The 16,238-nt window shown below is 39.7% G+C and overlaps 1 protein-coding gene and 3 non-coding genes across 4 annotated transcripts; 1 reads left to right on the top strand and 3 right to left on the bottom strand.

The window, feature by feature from the left end:
- Window positions 1–8,564: 8,564 nt before the first annotated feature.
- Window positions 8,565–8,646, bottom strand: trnal-uag (transfer RNA leucine (anticodon UAG)). Its single transcript has one exon. It is a non-coding gene; the product is annotated as a tRNA-Leu (tRNA).
- A 3,659-nt stretch (window positions 8,647–12,305) lies between these two features.
- On the bottom strand, window positions 12,306–12,393 carry trnay-gua (transfer RNA tyrosine (anticodon GUA)). The gene is given in 2 exon segments: window positions 12,306–12,341; window positions 12,357–12,393. It is a non-coding gene; the product is annotated as a tRNA-Tyr (tRNA).
- Window positions 12,394–13,146: 753 nt separating this feature from the next.
- Window positions 13,147–13,458, top strand: LOC148638266 (histone H4-like). The gene has a single exon (XM_088623386.1). It carries the CDS (start codon window positions 13,147–13,149, stop codon window positions 13,456–13,458), a length of 312 nt encoding a protein of 103 aa, XP_088479512.1.
- Window positions 13,459–13,737: 279 nt separating this feature from the next.
- On the bottom strand, window positions 13,738–13,793 carry LOC148638267 (U7 small nuclear RNA). Its single transcript, XR_015931091.1, has one exon. It is a non-coding gene; the product is annotated as a U7 small nuclear RNA (small nuclear RNA).
- Window positions 13,794–16,238: the final 2,445 nt, after the last annotated feature.

Here is a 16,238-nt window from a genome sequence, read left to right on the forward strand (position 1 = left end):
ACTTGACAAGCAAAAAAGACAGTTGGACAGCATGATTATGCTAGGACTGTACATTTGTATTTTAATACTTTTGTATATTTATCTTAATTGTAATATACATGTAACCATAAATGCTGTTCTATGTAAATACATTTTGTTATATTTTATCATATTTTAGCTGAGGGCACAAGGGGGTCTATTATACCTTCCGAAACTTCCAAGACAACTATAACAGAGGCTCATATTTTAATATAATTTGCTTTAAAAGAAAACCACAATTTGTACGATATCATCCCTCAATATCGACATTCAAATGAAGGATTTAAAGAAGCAACAGCGATAGGAGAGTACATTGATTTTGGACCAATGTTTGAATCTGAACAATCCTTCCTCCTGGAAAGAAGAAAAAACAGGTATGTTTTGAGTCTCATGATGATGCTCTTCTGGATTAAAAAAAAAAAAAAAAACAGTGCAAATTTGTTTCGGATGTATTTTGGATAAAATTATAACTGTCATCGAAGAGAAATTTGATCAGTTGAATGCAGTCGAAACTTTTGACATTTTATATGATGACAGGACGTACATTTAGGACTCAGTACCGATAACGCTGCTGATATTGATGGAGTAGAAATTAAGTGTATTGGCAATTTTATCTGAGGCAAGAAGTACTAGAACACCTCCTATAAAAATGTTAGGATTCAGAGCAAGAAATATTTTTCCACCTCACCCAATGGTATTGCATTAACGAGGCTGAAGCTGGCTTCTTATTCGCCAGCTTCTTCTTCTGCCTTTAATGCTGCTGCTGTGTTGTTATGCCGCCTTTCGCCTGTAGATGGCTCTTTACAGTAATTTTTAAAAGTACTAATCAGGATGGATTACTGTATTTATCCTCAGTAAATGGGAATATGTAAGTAGTGACTATCCAAATAACATTTTTGTGTGAAATACATTTCAGAAAATTGTAAACCAATTTTCAAAACTCACAATAACACAAACACAATAAGAAAATAAGACAAAGGCAAAACATAAGTTCACAGGCACTTTCTGCATATTTACCACGACCTTGCCTTCTGATCATAAAAAGTCTTAAAATCTTGCATTTTACAAGAACTTTTTAATATAAATGGGACATTTAGAACATGGCATATGAGAATATATGGTTAACCGAGGATGAGCAACGGGTGATGGCACTTCCTGCTTCTTGCTATAAACCTACCCCCTGGTTATAAAAACATCTAAAAATTCTGACACTGAGGTGTGAGAGACAATGGAACAGATTATCAAAATCCTGAACTTTAGGAAATTTTACAGTGCCATTTTTTCAAATATGACCCTGTGAACATGGCATGTCCCTCCTTCCTCATTACCAAAACATCTCAATGTTCCAACACTATGTACATTGGTAATTACAACACTTCACTGTTGCATTTCTGAGTTGTGACATTGTGAACATGGCATGTTAAAGTATATAGAAACTCTAGATCAGAACAGGCTTAATGCAATTCATAGTGATTTATCATTTTCTGACTTTCTAAATGAAAAAAAAAATCGGTGATTATGACACTTCAGTATGACATAAAATATGCTTCAATGATAGAATAAATAATCATGGAAAAAATACCCACAGTGGACATTCATAGTTGTGATTATAGGAATGTTAAATATCAGGTGAGTAGCTGCGTCAGCATGCGTAGGCTGCAAAGGAACAAGTAAAGGGTTATTCCATGCTGAAAAGAGAAGAAAGGAAACACGACGTGTTGGCCGTGGAGCCTTCTTCAGGTGTTAGAAAGACAGGGCAGTATGCACAGATAATTTTCTTTTTATCTTTGCTTACTGCAGTTTATCTTTGATGACAACATCAAAGACATTAAGGAATTCTTACGGCTAACAGCTCCACATCAACTTCCTTTTATAACTAACCTCATCAGATCTCTCAACTGCACTCTTCCAGTTTCTCACTTCAGAGAAGGATAAAAAACTCAATCATCCTCTACAGAGAAAAACCATCAACACCCCTACCACCTCCACCAATCCTAACCTTGTTGTTACTATACCCTCTGACCTTTCCCTTTCACCCCTTTGCATCCTCAGCTAACATATTTTAATATTACAACACAATTACAATAGATTGTACAGTATTTACAGTTTAAAATTAAGGTAAATATTTTCAAATATCAAAATCCAACTGCACAGTGCTAACAAAACAATGCTTGTCAAGTTCTCAAACAAATCTGCATTGTATTTTTAAAATATTTCAGCAGAGGATGTGACGGGAGTATAAATGACGATTCAACGATCATTTTTCTTGGGTGAATATGGTTTTCTGGGGAGTTGCGATGTTGGGCATTATTGGACATTTTTGACAAGTGTTGAACAGTCACATTTCCTACAAATATTAAAATGGCTATGGTTTAGCTGAGAAATCCAATCGACCTATGTGAAAACAATGTTTACATCACAGAAGAAACCCATCCCTGGGTGGACTTGAACCACCAACCTTTCGGTTAATAGCTAAACACGCTAACTGATTGCGCCACAGAGACTGACTGATGGAGTCTCTTCTCGAATCAAAAAAAAATAATCTCTTACCATTTATTTTGCCAGCCGGTAATATTTCTTCTGCACTGATAACCAAGAACTGAATTTCATGTTTCACAATCTGTGTGAATTTCATCAAAAACAAGTTTTCCAGAAAGGAAATGAACACATGCATTTAACGAAATCAAGCCCTTTGTGAGTGCCCAAGATGGTACGTTGTGTACTACAAGATAGGAAGAAAGACACGGCTGGGATTTGAATCTCGGTTCTTTTGTTTAATAAAGAGGCACTTTAACCAAATAAGCTACGGTGACAGGACCACCATCACCTTTTACAGCCTCTTGGACACACCGCTCTGAGACATCTGCGTTCAGAAAGCGCTGAACCTGCTCTCAGAGCAAATTGCCTCTTTTACATACAGTAGCAGCCCCGACACTGAGAAACGAAGAGAACTGGCTTTTATCCGGCATTTTTCATGTCCAATGCGTTTGACATCTCCCAAGGGCGACAGAGTTCTTTTGCAACACTATTTCTTCTTCTTTTTTATTTCTGTACGCTTTGATAAAAAAACGAGAAATCGTGCAAGGGAAAAATGTCTTTTTTTTCATAGAGAAAACGTGCACCAGGAAATGTTGTGTTGAGAAGAGGTGATTTAACATGATACGTGACCTAATTTATCGGAGTAAATGCTCACCCACCAAGGTCTGGAGAAGTTGGAGAGTCTGGTGGATGTAATAATTATACGGTGTTGTGGAAGAAAACAGTCTTTCTTTGAATTCTCAATCAATCGGAATTCCAGTGCGAAACATAAACCCTTTGTCTGATTTAAAGAAATAATATTTTAAAAATCATAAAAAATCGGAAAACACATGTTTCTCACTTTTAAATTTTAGACGGGGCGGTATATTACTAGTAGCGACGCTGAGCACACTATGGGGGAATTCCGGTTATGTGAAATACCAGCAGTTTAATAAATAACGCATCTGATTTTGAATCATAAGATTGTAGGTTCGACTTCTACCTGGCTCGTGTAAATTTTATTCAAGCTCCTCAGTAATAGATGTCTATTATGTAATGAACCGCACCTAAAAGCAAACATTGGGTCTGTTTCCTTTGTTTTCCAGCATGAAATAGCAAATCGTTACAAAAAGTACCTGCTAATGTCCAATAGCGTTTTTTTTTTTCAAATTACATTTTCAGGCTTCAGACACTTTTTAATAAAACAAAAGTGTCCGGAAACTCCCTAACTTTCAGGTTTGCTTGAACCTGTATTAAAAGAAGTTATTTGAAACTTCCGGGATTCCATTCTCTGATGTAGTTCTCTCTTAAGACGGATGTGATGTTTCGCAGATGTGAACTGTGCCTTCTCTCTTGTGTTCAAGGGTATTCGCTGTGTGAGATCCTAACTGTATGTCCAGTAGGGCTCTATTTTGTTTAGATTATCTATGTGGTGTACAGATAGAACTCAACTACATGGTGTGAATTCCGTGTTTAGGACGAGCAGAACCTGAAAAACGAAAAGCAGACCTCAATGTGATTTGAACATGCAGCCTTCTGATGTGGAGTCAGATATGCTACCTTTGCGCCACGGCTATCAGCACCTTTGAATTTCCCAAAGGAGACAAATCAACTTCACAAAAAAAAATCTCCTGTGAAGAGCGCCGCTCTTCCGAAGAGAGTCTCTTCATCCCAGACCACATTTTATTCTTCCTGCGCAGCTCTTGTGCAGGTGTTGTTCTCAATTACAGATCCAGGAACACTGATTTTTTTTCCCTATTTTTTTAACTTAAGTACCCCATGGTGCAACGGTAGCACGTCTGACTCTAAATCCCCAAGTTCATTTTCAAAGTATATCGGAGTCAACTGATACTGATCAGGTTCTGCTGCTACTGAACCCGCAGTCTTCACCTTAAAGTTCAATTCCCCAAGCCTTTTGACCTTATATGTCCATCCCTTCTCGTCAAAACTCGTATTTTCACAGAGTACCCTTCAGAAATCGCAGTATAGAATGAAAAAACTCCAGTAGATCTCGGCCGCTGTTGGTGATTTTCCTTTAAAAATAAATGAATCTCTGGAAATTTTACGGAGTGTATCACTTTCACTGAGACCGAGAAGTGTTAAGCTGTACATGAGTCTTTGTGGTTCGGTTGTTAACCAAAAGGGTGGTGGTTTGAGCCCTCCCAGGGACACTATGAGCCTTTTAATGTACACACCCGTCTCACTTTATCTCCACGGCCGGTCTTGTACCGCAATCAAATACAGAGCCCGTAGGAGGCAGTAAGCTCGCATATATAGCTCACTGTGTATATAATGAAGAAGTAGAGGTTAGTTTCTCATCTGCGCGTTACAGAGCCTTACGCAACTCGTACTGTACCAATAGCTAGGGTTTGATCCCTGCACGGGCTATTAGTTGAAAAGCCATTGTAAATGACGTGTAAGAGATTTATAGATACTGTAGATCAGTGGTTCTCAAACTGTGGTACGCGTACTGGCAGTGGTACGTGGAGTGCCACCAGGTGGTACGCCAAATGACCCTGGAACTGTGTAGTGTGCACTGAAAAATCGGGACGGGTTTTCATATTTTGTATTTTAATACGTGTCGAATACGCAGCCTACGTACTACGATACAGTGCATGCTAATACTTCAGTGGACACAAGAGATACTCTGTAATTCTATACCACTCTATAGGAATGCGTGCTACGGATGCAAGTGACCAATTGTATTTAAAAAAAGCTATTGTATCTCCAGCAAATAGGGAGAAAGGAGAATGTGCGTGATTTTGGAACAATGCCAACATTGTAAACACAGGAATGCATAGAAATGCGTGCTACGAACGCAGGCAATCTTGTGAGCACACGAAAGCGTGATAACAGAAAAATATTTAAGAACTGTTCGAATTTGAGAAAAATACACCAAGCGTCTCTGTGTTTCGCTCCCATGCGCATGAAATAAAAACTTTAAATAAATACGGAAATTAAAACAGAAACGCGGAAAAATGCAAGCTTGCGGATTGCTAAAGCAGGTAAGCTACACTATTTTTGAAGAACCTTATTTACCGTTGGCAAAAGAGCTGACACGTATTATGTGTGGAGAAAAAGCTGCTAAACAGCTCGACCTGCTGCCCCCCTCCCCCTGAAAGACACAGTCTTTCATAGAATTATTGAAATGAAGGATTATATCAAAAGTACACTGATAGAGCACGTTAAGATGAGCAGATGTTTTTCACTGCAATTAGATGAGTCTGTAGTCGATTTGGCCAATTTGCTCGTTTACGTTAGATAAGAGTTTGAGGGTATGTCCCATGAAGACTTTCTGTTCTGTAAACCGCTACCAACAGGAACTACAGGAGAGCACATATTTCAGCTTCTGAATGAATTTTTCGAAGAGAATGGCCTCGACTTGATAAAATGCGTCTGAGTTTGTACAGACGGTGCTAGAGCAATGACAAGCCGACATAACGGTGCAGTTGCACGAATTAGAGAGGTTGCTCCAGAAATTAATGTACGCATTACAACATCCACCGCGAGACCTTTGCCGTCAAGAAAATGCCTGACGATTTAATATCTGTTAGACTCTGTTGTGAATTGTATCAAGGCTCGAAAAATTAATTCACATCTCCTTTGCTCAACTAAATAGGCTCACCCCTCTCACTGAAATGGTGCTTTTTTATTAGTTGTTGTTAATGTTTTTTTTCTGTAAAATACTTTGAGAAGCCACCTTTAAAGGCGCTATATCAAATAAAGTTCATTATTATAATATTTATTTCTGGGGTTCCTATGAGATGATGACTTCTAGGTGGTACTTGGATGCTTTGGTTGGATTAGGGGTGGTACTTGGTCCAAAAAGTTTGAGAACCACTGCTGTAGATACTTTATTGATCCCATGAGGGAAATTAATAAACCTTATCCAGCTAGCTTTTATGTTTCACACTAAATTGCGATCTTGAAACCAAAATAATTAGAAATATGGAACACAACCGTTGTTCTCCAAGAAGGAAAGCTGTTTAACACTGACGTCACTCCTTTTTATTTAACCCAGATTGTGAAGACAACTCCACCCTATCAAAGGTAATTGTTGCACAAAAGTTGGAAAGCACACTCTGAATCCATCTGTACTGTACAGTATATTTGATTTCCGCGATCCGTTCAAGGCTGCTTGGTGCTTCGCAAGCAAGTCATTTCAGGGAAGAAACTCAGTTTAGAGAACTACTGGTGCATTTTGACTCATTGAATTTGATCTTTGTACTCTCTTTTCATTCTCAGCTATAATATTTCAAAATTACAGTTCGGATTTGTTGGAAAACTTCACAGGCATTATTAAGTTAGGACTGTACAATTGTATTTTAATATCTTGGTATATTTACCTTCATTTTAATATGGATGTAACCATAAATGTTGTACTTTTGTCGTACATTTTAACTGAGGACGCACAACGACTATTATACCTTGTGATACATGCAAGACATCTGTAAACGAAGATGTAATTACAGTCAAATTGGCAATTAACAGAAAACCACAATTGTATAATATTATTTCTCTATGTCGATGATCAGTTGAAGGATTTGAAGAAACTATATATTATTCCTCGATATAGATGATCAGTTGAAGGATTTGAAGAAACAGCAGCGATAGCAGGTGATTTTGGTTTTGAACCCATCTTTACACCTCAATAATCCATTTGTCCTCGAAAAAAGAAAAGACAGGCATGTTTTGAGTCTCATAATGATCATCTTCTCGATCCAAAGAAACATATAAATTTGATTCCTTCCGTAGTATTTGGGATTTTCTTACGAAGATCTCACGAAGTATTGCCAGGATCTATATTTAGCGTTCGGTAGTGATAACACTGCTGATATTGATTGAGTAGAAATCTATGATGTATTGACAACTTTATCTGAAGCGAGAAGTCCTAGAACGCTGCCTATGAAGTGTTAGGATTCATACCAAGATATACTTTTTGTTTTCAACGCAAAATGCTGCTATTGCATTAATCATTATATGAACTATACCAGTTTTGGTAGCTTCTCTGCATGATTTTTCAAAACTGAAACTAATTACAAAATTATTTAAGATCAACCACGACAAAAAATTATAAATCAGGACTAATATTAATATCAACTGATGTTACTACAGAAAAAAAGATTTAACTGAAATATTAATAAGACTATTTGTGATTATGTCACTTCTCTGCTTCAGCAAGGTCAATATAAGACTCTGAAAGTAGTAAAGCAAAACTGAACTCAAAATCATATTAGGAATTCTGAGCGATATCTCCATACAGGTAATCCAACAGAACGTTGAAATATTTGAATATCATCTCTCTGTATATTGCGCTGCTTTTAACCTAGAGTAAAACTATTGGATTGAAGGAATGCTAACTGCTGGGTTAAAATGTATAGTTGTTATTTGGAGAAATCTGTAAACTCGTGATCTTATATGTTTTAAAAGACAGCACAGGAAAAAACAGTGCTGATTATTTTCCGGAGACGGAGCACTGATGACCTATCTGAGCTAATCGATAAAACCCACCCAGTGGATACTCTAGCAGAACGTCAAAGAACATTCACCTTTGTATCCAAAGAAACCACAGGAACAACATCAGGTAGCACAATCAATTCCCCTTTTAAATCTTTCCTGTAAGGTATGCTATGTGAATTCATGAAGTTAATCCTCTGATCTCTTTTGAGCACGAACAAAGTATTTCTGATGGAGCGCTCTGTTCAAAGATAAGCTATTACCCCTGCCAACGATTCGGCGTGAAGAATTAAAAGTTTCACAGACAAAAGCAGCTCACCACCACAGCCAATATTGAATGTACTGTACTTGCCGGTACACTATCATGTGCACTGCCTCAAAAGTGATCTTGGCAGATGTTGTTCCCTACATAAAGCTGAACATGCCAAAGAGAATTTTTGTTGAGAAAACAAAATATTTTTTCTGCCTTGATGTTAAGCCTGTCTTTTAGAAAGTCTATCTCTAAACACCTCCTGCAGCCTAACAAAAAGCACTTTTACTGATCGTATTGCAGGTCTTAAAACACTAACATTTGGCAGTGGTGGGATTCGAACCCACGCCCCCAGAGAGACTGGAGCCTAAATCCAGCGCCTTAGACCGCTCGGCCACACTACCTTCCTCCATGTTTGTCTTCCTCACATTCCTGGCTTGGACTGGGGGGCTTCAGCTCTTGTCCGATCTAATGATATCATGACATGTGGAAGTGACTGCAACTTCATCTTCCGAGATGCTTTCAATAGCACAAACGCTACTTTCACCGGCACAAACATAGCAATAGCGAAAGAGGTGGGTTTCATCCTTTGTGCTGTTTGTAGGGGCGCAACTCTACGTCGATCTACTGACTTGAAGAGCAAAAATCAAAATCCTCTGCTATTACTGTTGCTTTTTTCATAGTTTCTTTAAATCCTTCATTTGAACATAGATTTTGAAGGATATTGATGATAATACCACATAAATTGTGGTTTTCTTGTGATCGCCAATTTTTTTCAAATACCAGCCTTTTTTACAGTTCCTTGCGTGTTTCACAAGGTATAATAGCCCCCCTCGCATCCTCAGCTAACATATTTTAAAATTACAATAGATTATACAGCATGCATGTTTACATTTATATTAAAATTAAAGTAAATATACAAGAATACATACAGTACTAACCCAATAATTCTTGTCAGGTTCTCCAACAAATCTGCGTTGTTATTTTAACATGTTTCAGCTGAGGGTGCAACAGGAGTATAAATGAATTTTCCCGCCAGCCGTTCAAAGACCAAATTCCATGAGTGAACATTATTTTCTCAGAAGTTGCCGGTATTGGACTTTACCGGTGGTAATGAATTATATCCACAACTGTTGTAGTAGTTCCTTCTTGAAATTCGACACGTGCAAAGCACTCGTAATATCATAGGTGTTAAAGTTCGCTGAGTCTATTCGAGTCATGGTGTGTATCCCTGCCTATCATTGGGAGACGGGTAGCTTTTTTACACTCAGATTCCAATCTTCAATGCTTTGTGTGAGAGCTTACATAACTTTCATTTTCTCACATTTTCTGACAACTGTTCCAAAGGGGCACCCTGTCAATTCCGAATACTTTTCAAAAATCTGCCAGCATGTTTGATTATTGTCATTTCATTTCGAAAAAGTTCAATATTGATCATAACTAAAGAAAATAATGATCACGAACAAAAAAGGGATAAAGATGCGAGTCGATCTTGAATCACAGCTGGGTGACACGGTCTTCTGTTCTGATATGGTTGTACGAGAAACAGGAGGATTCGCCAATCTCCTATAGAACATGAGTTGAATCAGGAGTGAGACATTTCGTATACTCGTGCATATGTCAACGCCTGACCTACATCGTAAAACTAACATTAAGTTGTCAGAGACATTCATTTATATACAAACAAGAGACAGACCAAGTAATAATTCTACATTAGTTCAGGTGGGTAAACCTGAACTAACTAACTAACTAATAAGCCTATTAATAATTCTACATTAACGTGTCCTACACTGATCAGACTAATTGACATGGTCTGATTCAGAGCCTGTGCAGTTCGTGCTAATTACAACAAGGACAGTTCTGAACCCTCATCACCGAACTGAGCACAAGTTCAGCTGTTCTCCAGTTTTGTTACGCATGGTTTTTCATTGCAATTGAGTTCAGAGCTGGAGCTGAACTCCAGACAGTACAGTGTTTTGGGTAAGTTGTCGAAATTCGCATGAGGCTGCAGACAACTTACCTAAAGTGTGTTCTATAGCTTTCAGGTGGAGTTCATTTATATAAAAGAATGTAAGTGGTATAAACGAAACAAGCCAGACGGCAGTCCAACCTACAGTATAATTTTCTGATGGAAGTCCTGACGCGTTATTCATTACGCCACTGACCCTGCTATTGTAGTGCTAAAATAAAACACGTTTTCTACATTTATATCTGTTTAAAAATCACTATCTAAAAAAGACAAAGGGTTTGTGTGTCGCGGTAAAATTCTGCTTCATTTCGAATGCAAATAAAAACCATTTTGTTCCAAGAAATCATAAATTTGTCACATCCTTCATACTACTAATAAGTATACGAATAAATACTCGGAAGAAGCCGGTCAGGTATTAGAGAGATTTAAAATCGGATCGGAGGATTTAGAGTCCAGACTGCAAACCAACAGCTGACACAGGTCTTTTATAGAACCGTTTTGATTTCCTCTACTTTGTCCCCGTGACGTCATTGTCCTGCTCACAGCCGAGCCCGACACACATCTGGTTTCTGTCGCTGGGCGCACACAGTGCGGTCCATGCGGGTCCTAATACCCCAGTACAATGACGGGGACACTAAACTGTAAACAGGTGCCGTCCTTCGGCTGAGACGTAAAACCGAGGTCCTGTGATCATTCAGGAGAATGGTGGTGGTGGAGGGGAGTCCCCATTACCTGTAAAGCGCATTGAGTGGAGTATCCAGAACAGCGCTATATAAGTGTAAGCAATAATGATGATGATGATTATTATTATTATTATAATGTAAAATGCAATAAAAAAAATCAAACTTTGATTCAAAATAGATTAATGTAAAAACTGATAAAGCTAATGCTTTTTTCAGGGCTATATCTACTTTTTTTTTTTTAAACCGAAGTCTGTCGCGATTTTGAGAGTTAGAGAATGTCTTCCAGCGGGTGCCTTCATATCATGAGCGTCAGTCTCGCCCGTAGCTGCGAGAAGGTTAAAAGCGCACAAGTGATCTGTAGACGATATTCGGGGAAGAAATAATTCTGTTTTCAGCAAAGGGAGTGAGAATGAGCTCAGCCCGGCTCCCAGCAGAATCCATTCTGGTTTGGTTACTGTTAGACTGTGCGTCTGAGGCTCTTTGGATCGCAACGTAAAAAATACAATTGCTCACATCGTGTGACTTCCACGACAGGAAGGAAAGATATCACTTTAAAAAATCAGAACTGAAGATTTGGATCCTGGGCCTCAACTTAAAAATAAACAGAGTTTAACGACAGGAAATTGATTCCAGTTGTCAGATCACGTATACGCATACCTTAGCTTTGTGCAACAACCTGAAACTTTCAGATACCATAAATAATATTATTGCTAAACATATGCCATTCTAATTTGCAAGCGACCAGAATATAGAATACGAATTTTTGTATAAAAATGCATTAAGTCCTGTTCTACACCTGCATGCTTTGGAAGCGCTGGCCTAGCTGTATCAAAATATCAGATTGTGTTTCTGCAACATTTCGTGCATAGTACGCCATTTTATCTAAAACAGTCACAACGAGGGCTTTACATGCAGTCTGGGGTATTTTCCCCTTTTATATTTTTGCCACTTTATATCGAACCTGTTATACTCCCAGAAGTGCACAGTAGCTTGTACTTAATAAAAATGTACAATTCACCGCTGGTATAAACAGATGTGTGCCGTGTTTGCCTTTGTAAGCATTTGTTTAAAAAATAAGTTCACAATACGATAAAAACACAGAAAGCACAAACTTTATAATACAACGATACAAAATCAATACCAAATCATTATGCCAATTAATTAACTATCCTTTGAAAACAGAGAACACCTTTATATCTACAAAAAACTTGACATTTGTATGTATTTTTGAATTACAAACAGTGTAGTCCCTTAATTCAAAGATCAGATCTTGGCCAAAACAAGACAATCAGACGTGGGCTGAATTCGGAACAGGAGCCTTTGCTTAGTCGATTATTGAGCTTTTGATCAATGTCTGAATAAAACTGATTCGCTTTTTTAACTCTTTGATTAAATTACACAAAAAGCACCTTCCTTCGAGCCGGAATCGAACCAGCGACCTAAGGATTCCCTGTTAACTCCACTACAGTCCTCCGCTCTACCAACTGAGCTATCGAAGGGATGCTGTGGCATTGCTTTCTGGCACATACTGCCCAATGAAGTAAAATGTGAAATGGGTGATTTAAATCCCACTTCGACATCAAGTTTCCAACTCGTTTCCTTAGTCTCATTAACTTGAATTTAAGCCACGAACCAGGATTCTACTGTATAAACTTCCAGGGATATTACAAAATGTTTGATGGGGCATCAATCATTCCAGGCGGAAATTGATTCCTTTTTTTTCTCGAGGGATCATATTAAACATTTCATTAGTCTCGAGAGGAGGATCACCATGAGACACAAAACAAACAGTTTCTTTCTGTCTTTATTAGAAAGTAGCGTTTGTGCTACATTAATAATATTTTCAAATAAATAAAGAAGTTGTAAATTTTAAAAATTTATATTTGAATCGAAATGTGGTTTTGAGTTAAATATTAGCGTGTTCATGTAATTAGTTTGTGTTTGTCATTAATATATATATATATTGCCATGTTACTAGAATTTGTAACTGAAGTTTACTAGTTGTGTTTTTTATAATGATTAGACATTTGAATACAATATTGTATATAATGTATAATTTGAACTACATATTGTTAAGGTGTGAATAATTGTATATTTTAATAATACATTTCTAAAACAAATCATTGGCTTTATTTACTAGTTTTCACACGTATAAAAATCTTTCTTTGATGTATAATAGAAATCAAAGAAAGATGTCTATTATACATCAAAGATGAGCAGTGTGTGTCGTGTTCACAGCTGATAACTAGAAGATGTCTGGAAGAGGCAAAGGCGGAAAGGGACTCGGGAAAGGAGGCGCTAAGCGTCACCATAAGGTTCTCCGTGACAACATCCAGGGAATCACCAAACCTGCAATCCGCCGCCTGGCTCGCTGTGGGGGAGTGAAGCGGATCTCCGGGCTGATCTACGAGGAGACCCACGGGGTGCTGAAGGTGTTCCTGGAGAACGTCATCCGCGACGCCGTCACCTACACCGAGCATGCCAAGAGGAAGACCGTCACCGCCATGGACGTGGTGTACGCGCTGAAGCGCCAGGGCCGCACCCTGTACGGCTTCGGAGGCTAAACAGGAGCGGAGCTTCACTACCGGACCCCGACGTATAAACCCAAGTGACCCAGTGACATTTGTCACTGCTGAGGTTGCTTTATGGGTCTATTTTCTATACTGTGCTGATCAATTGGAAATCAAATTGCAAAAAAGACCCGTTCCCACACCTAAGGTCAAATATTAGGAATCAAAACTGCTCAAGATTTCCAAGTGCAAGATCTTTTTATTCATAAAAGACCCTATTTATGTTGTATGAGAAATATTAATATTAATACAGAATCTTTTTTCACCAAATAAATGGGCTTCCTGACTTCAGAAAGCCTTCTAGACAAATACTAAAAGAGCAAAAATTCAATTTGGTAAATGAAATGAAAACAAATACCCTACCAAACAGGCAGTACAGGCCATTCAGGATGATAATACAAAACCATTTATAATTCAACAAATAAAACCTGTCAACTGGTAATCACCACTTATCATAAAAAATAAGTAGCAATACACAGTAGGGGACTCTTGGGTGCAAGTTAAATCCATGCAAGAAGGGGGTTTAGTGTTATATTTCTAAATCAGATATGCAAATGAGAGATCTGGCCCAGCCAATCTCAAAGCTCCCTTGGTCTGGAATGGAGCTGCTCCCCTCTTCTAGTTATTCACACTGGAGTTAGGTTACATATTAGCACATTTCATCTAACAGTTGCTGCAGAAACAAAAACGTAAACAAATGACCTGGAATGTGACCACACCTATTAGAATGTAGTTCAACAGATAACTTGTAAACCTTGTCATGAGATTTTTTTTGTTCTACAAAATATACTTTATTCCGCAAAAAAAAACATCTCAAAAGGAACATCTCACACATATTAACACTCCATGTAATAAAAAACAACGGCGGAACGGAGATTGATTGCATTGGTGAAGGAGGTGTCCCTCGGCACCGCATCCGTCGCACTTTTTGGCTGCCCGGCAGGTTTTTGCCAGGTGCCCCTCTTTGTTACAGTTGTGACATCTGACGATGTCACACGTGTTCTCCTTGTGGCCGGACTGTCTGCACTTCTTGCAGAAATCCGGCATCCTGGGGTAGTAAAGGTACCCCCTGTCGGCTCCGATGTTGAAGCGGGCCGGGGGGTGCTGGAAACCGTCGACGCCCTCTAGGTCCTCTTTCAGGAGGACTCGGTACTGGCGTTTGCCGTACCAGACGCCGCAACTGTCCCTGATCTCCATCGGTTTGCCCACCACAGTTACATACCTCCCTAGGAACGCTGTTACCAGTTCCATTGGTACGTAGGGGTTGTATGTGAGGACTGTGATGGTCCTCTGGTTTGTCTTCCTCATAGGCTCCGGCCTGAAATCAGAGAAACGGGGGTGCTTACCTTTTTCTCTGATCATTTTCGTTGCCTTTTCATATGAGGTGACCGTGGCCATGTAGGCCTCCATGTATCTCTCTGCCTTGTTGTCTTGCAGGCAGTAGAGATCTCCGGCCACCAACTGCAGGATCCCTCTCAGGAAGGTAATGAAAAAGGATTTCGCAGTTGGCATCGTCTCTGTTTTCTTGGTCCAGTGGAACCGGATCAGTGTCTTCTTGTCTGCCATCTGGAAAGGAGAAAAAAGAAAAAAGGAGAGAAAGAGAGAGAGCAAGGTCCTGTGGAGAGGAGGGTTTAGCTGCTAAAGGAGCAGCGAGTGAGCCCTGGACTTTGTCCTTGTGGGCAAAGCCCAGCTGGGTGCAGGCGCAGGAGGAGAGAGAGAGAGGGAGCGGATAGTGCTTCCGAGTCTCGAGGAAGAAAGTAAGCACCGCGGGCAGGCCACAAGTACCTACTCCCAGCCAAGAAGCCAAGGAGGCAGAGAGAGAGAGGGAGCGGATAGCGCTTCCGAGTCTCGAGGAAGAAAGCAAGCACCGCGGGCAGGCCAAGAGTAGCTACTCCCAGCCAAGAGGCCAAGGAGGTGGAGCAAGAGAAAGGGGGAGGGGAGAGGAGAGAGCAGAGAGAGAGAACGTTGCTGCCGGATCCCACCCAGCTCAGCTGCTGCTTGGCCTTAACCCCCTAGGCTCAACCTAGGGCGATACCAGCTCAAGCACTCTTCAGGATCTTCGATCGCCTTCTAGAACTTTGGAACTGCGGGCATGCCACTTGAACTTGATCTTAGCCAAAAGGCCGATAAAATTGGATTCCAGCTCACTGGCCCTGCAAAACTTAGTTCAAGACTTTAAACTCTCAGACACATATAGATTTTTATATCCCACAATAGCAGGATATACACGGTCAGGGAGGAATAGCAGCTCCAGAATTGACTATTGCTTTGTCTCAGAGAGCGTGAAAGTTGTTGGGGTCACTCTTCAGCCTGTCTTCTTCTCAGATCATCAGGCTTTAGGGTGTAGAGTGGAACTCCAGGGTGGGACTGTCTTTGGCCCAGGCCTCTGGAAACTCAACACAAAGCTGCTAGAGAACGAGGGGGTAGTATCCCGCTACAAGGAGAAACTATCACAGTGGCTGTCCTTGCAGTGTCTGTACAGGTCAGTAGGAGAGTGGTGGGAGGAGGTGAAGGTGAGGACAAAGGCCTTTTTCATGGCTGAGGGAAGGAAGGCTGCTGCCAGACGGAGAAGAGTGCTAGCCAGGAAACAGAGGCAGCTGCAGCGTCTCTACACGAGACAGTGGCTTCGATGTGCTCGAGGATATCACCCTTTTAAAAAAGGATGTCCGGAGCATAGCGGAAGAAAGTAGTCGAGGAGTGCTGTTAAGAATCAGAGTGCAGTTCTTGGAAGAAAATGAGAAGTGTACTCGCTTCTTTTTCAGGAAAGTGGTAGG

The sequence above is a fragment of the Lepisosteus platostomus genome, assembly GCF_059453375.1.
Source record: "Lepisosteus platostomus isolate fLepPlt1 chromosome 5 unlocalized genomic scaffold, fLepPlt1.hap1 SUPER_5_unloc_2, whole genome shotgun sequence".
In the NCBI taxonomy this organism is placed as follows: domain Eukaryota; kingdom Metazoa; phylum Chordata; class Actinopteri; order Semionotiformes; family Lepisosteidae; genus Lepisosteus; species Lepisosteus platostomus.

Coding starts and splice junctions, on each gene's coding strand:
- LOC148638266 (XM_088623386.1), top strand. CDS start 13,147: ATGTCTGGAAGAGGCAAAGGCGGAAAGGGACTCGGGAAAGGAGGCGCT.